Below are 11976 nucleotides of genomic sequence, written 5' to 3' on the forward strand. Positions count from 1 at the left end.
CTCCCTTAACTCACTCGCCATGGGCTGTGACTTCAAGCTCCTCATGTGGAAGGGCTCCGGGGAAGCAGAGGTGCTGGGCGCTGCTTTTGCCAAGTCAGAAGTGACACTGAGCAGGAGGCTCTCCGGGATGTGGGTGCACTGCTTTTCCCAGCACTAAACGGGGAAAAGTCTGAATCCTCAGAAAACACGGCATTCTCTTTAACTTTCCACCTTCCCAAGTGGTGACGCCATAGGTTCGAGCCATGAAGGTAAAGAGAGAAGGCAGGAGCCCCTTCCCACCATCAAAGGGCAGTAAAGTTAACAGCAGCCAGTCTCCTGTAAGAGCAGGCTCAACCAGGTGGAGAGATCACAGACTCAGAGCAGTGCCTGTGATAAGGTCAGGGCTGAAATGCAGCCCTGGAGCTTGAGTAGTGTCTCGGAGGTCCCCAGTCCAACCCTGTGTTTGGTTGGTGAATTTCGGAGAGATCCGGGGCCCTGGGAAGGAACCTGGATGGTTAGGGAGGAGGCACCTGGGGAGGGCGGAGGGTGTCTGTTTAGCAATTGTGTAAAAAATGTTTCACTATTGGTGACAGCAGCGTCTGTCAGCTAATATCACCCATGACTATTATCATTATTTTTCAGAACGCTTGGACCACTAATTTGGTACCAGGGCGTCATTGTGAGGAAAGCATGTGATTTTGAATCAGATCCCGGAATCGCAACTCAGTTCTGCCCATCGCTAGCTGTGTGACCCCTGAGCAAGTTCCCTATTGTGTAATGGAAAGTAGAATGATACCCACTTCATGAGACTGATATAAGAAGTGGGTACAAAGCTATTTCTGGGAGTACTTTGTAAATGTTAAGACTGAACAGATGTGAGTAAAAGCACACAAATCAAAAGAAAATTTTGAATTAGAGCTGTCCAGAGTTCCAAAGCCACGGGGCTCCAGATCTCCCACCTCCACCTGTCCCCAATATTTGTGGGGTCCAAGGTAGGAGCACAAACGAAGGCCTATATACCATATTTCTAAATAGTAGTTTTAATTCTAAGTCAACTAACGGAAAGCTGAGGGTGTAAGTCAGACTGGCAGTGCTAAATCACATCGCTTCTATCCTCTTACCTTGACAGATACACCTTTCTAACAACCTAGAAAGCGAGGTTCAGATTTAGAATTCTCAGACTCCTCCAAGTTCTGTGCTAGGGTATAGAGGCATAAGAAGATACGAGCCGGCCCCTAGCTGGCCCCACTCTCCTTCCCACCCTGGCTCTGTACCATATAGAGAGATACGGACCATCATGGATATGCATGTAGACACCTAACACACCTGTCCAAACTCCATACATGCCCCCTACAAACAACCATGCTTTGGCTCACACAGGTGGAGTAGACTACCCTTAAGAAGACAGACCAGGAAAAAGGCCTTGCATCAACCCTGGAGGCAAGTGTGGGGCCATATGGGCTGGGAATACTGAGATCCCAGATACCCAGAGCATGGTCTAGAAGAAGGGGCACCGGCTCCAGATGGACACGTCCGCTTAGCCCCACAATGTGAAATGGCATAGCCAGAAGATAGCAGAGTGGGTCTCTTAAAGTGGAGGGCCAGGCAGGAGCTCCTGTCACCTGGGCTGAGGGACAGTATCATCCTGGATCTCAAAGCCTCCCTGGGAGCTTGAAACACCCTTGAAACCACCCATCAATCAGGGGACATCAGTGTCAGCAGTACCCCCCGAATACCTGCCCACTCCCTGCCCTCAAGAATGCTGCTGCTGGCTCCCGATCTCCTTGGAGACCATGGGGCTTCGGGGGGGTGGGGGGAGCAAAGAGGGGCTCCTTCGGGGAGGTTGCTCTGCTCTACTGGCTGGGTCCGGGTAGAAACAGGACCTCAACCCAGGGGCCACTTATTTGAATGAAATGCTTCGCACGAGCTTGTTTAAAGAAGATTTGCCTTTTTCTTCTAAAACTGGGCTGCAGAAAGCATGAAGGTTGCAATAATCGATGCTTTCATTATTAGCTCCATTGGCGAGTCCATTAGCTGTGCGCTTTGGGTCAATGACCGATTGTCCAAAATGAAAACACTGTGTTTATCCCGTGAGGAGAGGGTTGTAAGAGAAGGAGGGGAATTGAGATAATAACTAATGTGGGTCTCGTGTGTTATAGTTTCCAAAGCGTCTGCTCACCTGCCATTGCTCTGTGTGATCCTTGTAACAGCTCCGAGATGTAACTTGCCTGGAGTCACTTTCCTTCTCTAATTTGCCTTCCCATTTTACACATGAGGAGCCTGAGGCCGACAGGAGTGTCTTGTCTGAGGCCAGCCAGCTGTTACTTTGGCACTGACACCCAAATCAGTGCTTTCTCCACTCACCACCAAGAAGACCTCAAAGAGAAAAAAATGAGATTGGGGACTCATTGAAGGTTAAGATTAAGGAGCTTTCCCACAAGCATGGTGAAGGAGAGAAAGCAGGGTTTGGGGCCAGAAAGACCTGACTTCAAAACCTGGCACTGCCCTCCCCAGGAGGAGGAGTTTGCACAGTTCACTCTGAGCTTCCTTGTGTGTGACCAGGGTACAATAATCCCTGCCTCACATGCTTACTGTCAAGTGTTTGCAGCTGAAAGGGTCGACCGCTGTGAGTTTCCTTCTTTCCCAACCCTCCCTCTTCCTGAGTCTCGCTTCCTTACTCATATCTGAACTTAAATCTCACTCGCGCCCATGCCTGACCACACGCCTCACATTCATTATCTCATTTAAGGCTCACACCAAGTACATCAAGGGAGTCCTATTACTATGCCTAGCTTGGAGATAGAAACTGGCATAAAGAGGGCAAGTGACTTATCTAACTGACACAGCCAGTAGGTGGTAGCACTCAGTTTACAAGCTGAGGCAACCTGGCTCCAGAAATCCTGCTTTCGGTTCCTCTGCTCGGACAACTCTCCAACTTTGGTGCCCAACTTCTTGAAGGAATTACCTGAATTCTCTTTTTTTCCCCTTGTGCTTGTTCATTCCCCCCATAACTCCTTACCGAGTCTTGATAATAAATCTAATGGTCTTTTTCTTAACCCCACTCTCTCCAGTTCATGTGGCTTTAAACACCGGTGACTTCCTGAAATTCTCTTGACTTTGGAAGTTCATTGTCCCCTTTTGCTGGTCCTTCTGCTTCTTAGTTTCCTCTTTGTCTTCTGGCCATCTGAACGAGCCTCCTAAGGCATCTCCTTCAGCTCCAGTGATCCCAATATCACCGTCAGGTCAGCTGACCCTCTCCATGCAGATAGTTGCCAGATTTACACCTCTAGCCCTCACTTTCTCCTAAGCTCTAGACCCAACTTTGCAACCCCACAAAAGCATCGCGTCCCAATTGAAACTCAGTCTCCTCCTACCTTTCACTTCAGACTGTTTCAATACCTATCTATTCAACAAATAATTTTGAACTCCTTTTAAAAAAATTTTTTTGATGTTTATTTGTTTTTGAGAGGCAGAGTGTGAGAAGGAGAGGGGCAGAGAGAGAGTGAGACACAGAATCTGAGGCAGGCTCCAGGCTCTGAGCTGTTGCACAGAGCCCAACACGGGGCTCGAACCCACAAACTGTGAGATTGTGACCTGAGCCGAAGTTGGATGCTTAACCGACTGAGCCACCCAGGGGCCCCAATTTTGAACTCCTTCCACATGCCAGGCATTGTTCTAGGTACTGGAGATATGGCAGTGAACACAACATAAGACATACTTTGGGCTTACATTTGGGGAGTTGGGAGACCATAAGCGAAATAAGTTATATATTATATTAGACAGTGGAGAAAAATAAATCAGAGATATAGGATGAAGAACACTGGGTCGGGAAGTTGCAATTTTAAATATGGTTGACAGGAAAGGTGGCACTGAGAACACGATGCTTGAGCCAGGAATGATGGAGGCAAGGGAGCAAACCTTACAGATCCTGAAGGAAGAATGCTTCAGATAAAATGAAGAGTACAAAGGCCATGAGGTGGGAGTTTGCTTGGCATGCTCAGTGAGCAGCACAGAGGCCAGAATGGGCAAGAAGGAGAGAAAAGTTAATGATATACAAGAGGAAATGGAGACCCCGATCATGCAGGGCCACCTAGGTCCTTTTAAGAACATTGACGTTTCCTAAATAGTTTAGGAGCCGTGGAATCATTTTGGGCAGAGGAGTGACATAATTTCACATTTGTTTAACAAGACCACTGTGACTGCCATGTTGAAAATAGACCAGAGCAACAGAGCAGAAGTATTAGCAAGCATACTAGTTTAGGACACTAATGCAGCAATCCAGGAGAGCCAGCTGTAGCTTGGATCAGGGTAGTGGCGATGGAGGTGATGGATGGGCAGGAGTTGAATTCTAGATAGATATTGACATCAACAGGATTTGCCAATAGTTAGTAAGTGGAAGGTGCAAGAGTGGTCAAGAGTGACTCCAGGGTTGTTGGCAGGTGGGCCAGGGGGTATATGGAGCCCAGGAGAGCAATCCAGGCTGGAGATAGAAATTTGGAAGTTGTCAGCATGTAGATGGTACTTACAGCCATGAGACTGGATTCACCAAGATGGAAAAGAGAGGAGGGCCAAAGACTGAGACCTGGGGCCCTCTGAAGGTAGAAGGTTGAGACATGAAGCAGAACCAGCAAAGGATGGTGAGGAAGAGCTAGCGAGACACAAGGAGAAACGAGAGTTGTGTGTGTGCTCCATGTTCTAACCACCACGTCCTGGGCAAAGACACAAAGACAAACACGACTCCGTCTTCCCTGCCTAATGGAAGAGTCAGAGCTTTGCACCCTGAAATTCCACTGTGGGTGGGTCTGGAGATGGGTGTGGCATGTCAGCCACAGTGAGGCCACACCTTGTTACTTCTGAGAATGATTTTACACACACACACACACACACACACACACACACACACCAGTCAACTGTGCTTGGCTCTTCTGATTAATTGTTTGAGTGAATGTTTTACTTTATTTCCTCTTTTGTCTCTGAGAGGCAATCAGTTGCCAAGCCACAGTAGATCTACCTTTGTAGTATCTCTTCTTTGTGGCCCTTCCTCTCCATTCTCAGCCACCAGCCTAGATGAAAGCTTCACTAAAGATCACCTAGAATGTTGCAAAAGCTCCAGAGCATCCTGGTTCCCTCCCTTTGGTTCTCTAATTCTTCTTCATACATCACATTTCTTCCTGGCTCATCATCTCTCGCTGAAAAGTCCCACCACCCCTGGGATGAAGCCCAGTGCTCAAGGCCATTATTAAAGGCACTTCTTCCCAGACTGACACTGCCTTGCCCAACCAGCCTTGTCTCCACTCTTCCCAGGTGGTCCCTCTGGTTCCTGGGCACTCCATGTTCATGCTTAATGCCACACATTTGTCCATGACGGAAACTCCCGCCAAGGTGTGCCCTTCTTTGTTCCTCACAGCTCAAATTCCATTTCCTCCCCAAACCCTCCCCCTATAGCCTGCACAGATGTCCATGTTTCTGACTTCCTGTATCACTCCAAGTCTGTGTCATTAATTTTTGTATGTAGATATATTATGGCATGAACAGTCACTAAATACATTTGTAGTCACCAGTTCATTCATTTTATTTGTGTGTGGCTTGTCTGCCTCCCCCTTAAGGATAAACATGGTGTTAAATATGGTGCAATTGTAATAATGGAATACATGAATGGTAGATAATAGTTTTTTAAAGGTGAGGGAAAATATAAAGTATAAAACTGTGATAAAACACTTTGTTATATACAAGCTGTATATAAGACAAGCATGAAAATGATTTAAATAAAATATTCCTTTGACAAAAATGTATTAAGATCTACTATCTGCCAACAATGTGCTAAACACTAATGATCCAAAAATAAGTCACAGTCCCAAGCCTCAAGGAAAGCATAATCTAATGGAGAAAGCAGACACATAAACAAACAATTATAATATAACCTGGGACCTGTAAAGAGCTGGATATATCCAGGAGAGCTTGGAAGAGAAGGCTTCCTGGAGGAGGTGACGCATGTAATGATTCTCAAAAAAGAGTACTTAGGTCCAGTGAGACTTTAGCAGGGGAGAGAGAGCTTCAGGCAGTGGGCATGGCATGAGCAAAAGGAAGAGGGGAAGAACAGCATGGCATGTTGGGGTGGGGAGGCCAGACCATGGAGAACCATATATTAAGAAACGTGAATCTTACCATGTAGATGATGCCATTGATGCCCATTCAGAGGAAACATTGAAGGGTGTAGAAAGGACAGAATCATGTCTGCATGTGGGAACACCAATGCAGCTAAAAGATGAATTTGAAAGGGATTGGGGTTGAATGCAGAGAGGCCCAGCTGTGGCCCCTTACCAGTAGACCAGGTGGGAGATGCTAAGGGTGTGAATTAAATGACGGCAGTGAGAACTGGAGAAAAGGAGATAAATTCAAACATCACGTATGGAGCAAAATTCACAGGATGCAGTGATGCGGTAGCTGAGACAGTCTAGGAAAGAGCATAGGAAGATGGCCCTTATTTCTTGCCTCGAAGGCTGGGTGAGTAGTGGGTCACCCGCTGCAGCAGAGATGGGAGAAGGGGCCAAGTGTATGCTAGAGGTGGTGAGTTCACTTTGACCATGTAGAATTTGAAGCGCCTCAAGCATTCATTTAAAGTAGTTCTCTAAAAGAGAGAGTGACTCCACGGTACTATCACTCCTGAAATTCATCAGGGACTTCTTTGAAAACCATTATCAAACTGGTTTATCAGCTATATAAACCAATCATGCATTGTATAGGCATAACTCTTTTGGGAGGGAAAAAAAAAAAGCCACTGCCTTAGAATGTGCATTAGTACCTATCTTTCATAAAAGAAATAAAACTATGATATTTTTGGAAAAGAAACCTAGTCCCTATTCACTACATTGAAGTCATAGTGAATTTTGGCTACTTCCAAAATCAAACCCTCCCTGGGGCTGTGGGAGAGAACATGCCTCAGACCCAAAGGATTTCCAATAGAGCAGTGGCCAAAGTCACAGCAATGTGGATGGATGGGGTACGTAGCCTCCCAAAGTCACTGCACCCATTGGCTAAACTCAGCCATGTCCCTTTGTTTCCATGTGATGAATAAGAAGCTTGTTTCTCTATTCCACAGGATCTTCCAAGAAAAGGGTGTCTTCCTTCTCTCCCAAGACAGACACAAGAGTAGAGCCTTATTATATTATCTCTGTTTGCGGAACATCTGGGACCAAACTAAGCTTTGTAAATTTCTCACTTGACTGACCTCTAGACCCTGGGCTTAAGTCTGTTCACGTAGCTCTGGGCAGGAAGATGGGGGCAAAAATAGGAACTGTGAAGACACTATAGACAAAGTATCTTAATCAACCAGCAAGATAGCCAGTCTTTAAAAGGACAGTGTTATAACAGAATCAAAAACCAAATTCCCTAGCCAATATGCCACAGTTGGCACAGTGTCTAAGTACAGTTTTACACTGCTGAGAATACGTGTCCTCTAGTCCCACAAAAGAACCCCAAACAGGTCTCGTCACTGTAACCTAAACGGAGATCAGAGTTGAGGCAACACAGGAAGTAAATGCCTGGTGACTTAATAACTGTCTCCACACTTTGGCTGGAGGCAAGAAGCTGACTCCAGTCTGGCCATTTCATAAACCCAATAAGCAGATTGGGCTTCACCTGACCTCTGACCCATATATGAATATGTCCTGCTCAAATAACACTTACTCCCTTTTGTACAGTAAGAAATGGCCACAGCATTTTCGGTGAGCTACTCCTTGGCTCAGCTACAACCAGCATGTGCAGCAAAACGGTATCTCTCTGACTTTCTATTTGAGGTCATTTCTTCTTCTTCATTTCTGCCAATCATGATACACTGCAGTTACTCCCGGCAGCTACCAAGGGCATGCAGACAAGAGAAAAGGTTCTTGCAGCTGTGCGCTCACTTCCTCTCCAGGAAGCCACACTGGAAGTGCTGTGGAGGCCAGCCAGAGGCAGTAGTTAGTGTCTCAATGTCCCTGCGTGACAGTAAAAGATGCTGAGACATTTCAGCATCAACTTGACAGTGGAGCTCTCTCTTAAGCCATTTGTATAAAGCCCTGTAGGATCTTCTGTCACTTCATAAGAGGAAGAACTTAGCTGATGAGTGGAGCATCTCTTTTATTTCTTTAATTATTACATTCCTCTGGGGCTCCTGGGTGGCTCAGTGGTTTGAGCATCTAACTCTTGGTTTTGGCTCAGGTCATGATCCCAGGGTTGTGGGATCAAGCCCTGTGTCAGACTCCTCACTGAGCATTGAGTCTGCTTAAGATTCTGTTTCTAGGGGTGCCTGGGTGGTTGGTTGGTTAAGTTGGTTAAGCATCCAACTTTGGCTCAGGTCTTAATCTTGCAGTTTGTGAGTTCGAGCCCCACGTCTGGCTTTGTGCTGACAGCTCAGAGCCTGGAGTCTGCTTCAGGTTCTGTATCCCCCTCTTTCTCTGCCCCTCCCCCACTTGCATTCTGTCTCTCTCTCTCAAAAGTAAATAAACATTAAAAATTTTTTTAAAAAATTCTCTCTCCCTCTGCCTTTCACTAAAAAAAAAAAAAAAAAAAAAAAAATCTTCTCATATTACTAAGAATCATTCCTAGTCCCAGCAGTGGATATATGGAGAATGCACACTCAGGCTCTGCTGACTTAATTTCTGCTTCTGTTTGGATTCAATCCAGCTCCTGGTGGCTGCTCTGGGAGCTGCAAGCAGATGGACAGCCAGAGTCCCCTCCACTCTGACTTTCTCCAGAACCATGTAAGGGTACTTGGGGAAGTGATATGGTATAGTGGTCAAAAGCACAAACCCTGGAGTCAAATAACTCCTAACTCCACCTCTTACAATCTGTAGACCCCACATTATGGGCCTTAACATCTTTAAACCTCTATCCTCTCATGTGTAAAATGGAAATAAAAGTTCATTTATCTTGTGGGATATTTTGAGCATTAACTGAGATAACATAGTTAAAGTACTTAGCACAGTGGTTGAAATAGAGCAGCATTCAATAAGTATCAGCTGTGACAATGATGGTGGTGGTGATGATGATGATGATGAGCTGGGGGAAGAGACATGGGCTAAAGTCAGGGGTACCCAAGAGAAGTAGCAAAGTGCCCAGAATGGCAGGTTCACTAAACTAAGCAATTAATGGGGTGCCTGGGTGGCCCAATCAGTTGAGCATCTGACTCTTGGTTTCAGCTCAGGTCATGATCTCATGACCCGTGGGTCTGGGCCCCACATTGGGCTCTGCATGGCAACGTGAAGGCTGCTTGGGATTCTCTGCCTCCCTTTCTCTCTGCGCCTCCCATCCTTGCACTCTCTCTCCCTGGCTCGCTCTCTTTTCTCTCTCTCTCTCAAACATAAATGAACATTAAAATAATCTTTAAAAAAATAAAATAAAGTTAGCAATTAGACTTCCAGTCTGGACCTGAAGTCAATGGGACAATAGCACTTTAGAGACTATGTATGCCAGCCTACAGCACAATGTTTGCTTTGAGGTGGTTTCCAGAAGGTGACCATTATCTCCTTGTGTATCAGTTGCTATGTCTGTTTTCCAAGTGCTGGATTGGCCAATGATTGGAATTTAAGCAACCCTCTTTGTTGAGTAGAAATTCTACGACTGTGATTTTCTGGGAAATTTGTGTAACCCTTAACTCTGCCTCCTTTTGCCCTCCTTTCCACCTGATGCTTCCTTTCAAGTACATCAAACCGTAACCACTTCTTCCCAACAAACAAACTTTGCACACACTCATACTTCCCAAGAAAGTTGTTCTTGCAATGGAATGACTCTAAATAGCTGATTACAATTCCACCATCCCAAATAGTTGATACCTCTTTGTGGGGCTCACAAATGCCTCTTTGAGCTTCCCGTTGCCAGTTAAACCAGCTATGATTTTATTTAACTTTTTGGTATTTTTTTTTATCTTTGTGTTATTTCAATTTGTCCCTATCTCATCCCAAAGCAGCACAGCATAGAACTTTCTGACCTGAATTCCCCTCTGAGCTTCCCATTTTGACCAAGTTGACTGTGTTAGTAAGTGTTGGGCACGTCTCCATCTTTTGAAAAATTCATACAGCCTCTTCTTTTCTTGTGCATCTCTTCTGCTTTGCCAGGTCAAGCTGGGAACTACCTGACTTGAGGGAAGGGAGAGTAAAAGCCATCAGTGACTCAGATGGGGTGAGCTACCCTTGGTACGGGAACACCACAGAAACTGTGACCCTGGTTGGTCCCACCAACAAGATCTCCAGGTTCTCCGTCAGCATGAATGACAACTTCTACCCAAGTGTGACGTGGGCAGTGCCAGTGAGTGACAGCAATGTGCCACTGCTCACAAGGATCAAGAGGGACCAAAGTTTCACTACCTGGCTGGTGGCCATGAACACCACCACGAAGGAGAAGATCATTCTGCAGACCATCAAGTGGAGGATGAGGGTGGACATTGAGGTGGACCCTCTTCAGCTCTTGGGGCAACGGGCCCGGCTAGTGGGCAGGACTCAGCAGGAGCAGCCCCGGATCCTGAGCCGGATGGAACCCATCCCCCCTAATGCACTAGTGAAACCCAATGCCAACGATGCCCAGGTCCTCATGTGGAGACCCAAACGAGGGCCACCTCTGGTTGTGATCCCTCCTAAGTAGAAGCAGACTGGCCTGACTGTGTGTGGAGCACATGACGCTGAGACACGCAGTGAGGCTGCCAGGGGTGGCAGGAGCCAAACTGAGTTTCTGAGCCAAAGCAGACCTCTCGGTTTGCCAGCCTTTGCAGCCACTTGTGAAGAGTAGGGCTGCTTCTTGGGTGGTAGAACCATAATCCTTAGGAAAATTCCCTTCCTTTTAGGAATAAAGAAATCGCTGATTTGACAGACTTGCTGTGATTACCATGCAAGTAGCCATATTTTGGAGCTGACCAGGATGATTCTTTTATCTGAACTATTGACCATTGCTTTCCTGCGAGATGCAGGGGATGGAAACAAAATTAAACAGTGCCTGTGGCAAATGCTGCTTCCCAACCAATTAGAAGTGGGAGTGAAAACATCCACACCAGGTGTTTGTAAGACAGACAGTCCCACTGTCTGACTGGAGGGTGCTGGGGATGGGGGTGGAATGAAAGTCAGGTGGTGAAGAGAATGGGGAGAGAAAGAAATAAGTTGTTATTACAAATTAATACCTGTGAATTTATTGGTAGACCATCAGCTCTTCAACATACTCAGTGGAATGAAAGGCACACTTAAAAAAAAACGAGAGATAGAGTGATATGGGCTCCCTTCTGGAGAGCCTCCTTGGAACTGTCCAAGGTCCTGATGTGAACAGACAGATGGAGACTCTCAATGGTTCCATCTACCCACTTCTTTCCAAAATCTGATCGTTCAGAGTATTCCTTAATCACAATATTTGGATAGATAGTTCCTGTATTCTACAGTAGCTATGGTATTTGGGGCCTTTGCCATGTTTTTAGTGAAACCTTAATTGCAATTTTGTTTACAGCTGCCTATTCTGTTCCCCATTTCCAGCCCTAAATTTACAAAAAGATAATTGTTTCTAAACCATGGAATCCATGTAGAATTTCAAGAACATTTTAACAAATACGAATACTATTTTCATTCCTTTTGTTGTTTTTTTTTTTTTAGTTTCTGAATGATGTGAACATACAGAATGCACATATGTACACACATGCACGCATTCAAACATACACGTCAGGATGGAGTCAGCATAACTAACACATTTGCCAGCAGTGCCTACCTATGTACTTGAAGCCCAGTACATACGCTTTTTATCTATATATGTTTATTTTAGCTCAATTTCACAGAAGCTCAACTTTAACTGCATGAGCATTTGTGAGAAAGTGCTTCATAATGCTTAACTTCAGAGCTCTTTAATGAAAATATGAGCTGCTCACATTAAGCAAGACTCTATGGCTGAGATCCAACCATCAAGGATGAGAGACCATATTTCCTTTAGCTAGGCCAATCTCAAACATTTTAAAGAGTTTCTAGTCTTTACAGTAAGAATTTTTCCAGC

General features: G+C 45.6%; 1 protein-coding gene across 1 annotated transcript in view; it reads left to right on the forward strand.

The window, feature by feature from the left end:
- The window catches only part of FAM78B (family with sequence similarity 78 member B), an 80765-nt gene extending 69204 nt beyond the window's left edge, over window positions 1-11561 (forward strand). The window contains exon 2 of the mRNA XM_060644422.3: window positions 10074-11561. Coding sequence (XP_060500405.1) covers window positions 10074-10596 — 523 coding nt within the window. The 3' untranslated portion in view covers window positions 10597-11561. The remainder of the gene's footprint in view (window positions 1-10073) is intronic.
- Window positions 11562-11976: the final 415 nt, after the last annotated feature.

This window comes from Panthera onca, chromosome F1 (assembly GCF_046562875.1).
Source record: "Panthera onca isolate mPanOnc1 chromosome F1, mPanOnc1 haplotype 2, whole genome shotgun sequence".
Taxonomy (NCBI): Eukaryota; Metazoa; Chordata; class Mammalia; order Carnivora; family Felidae; genus Panthera; species Panthera onca.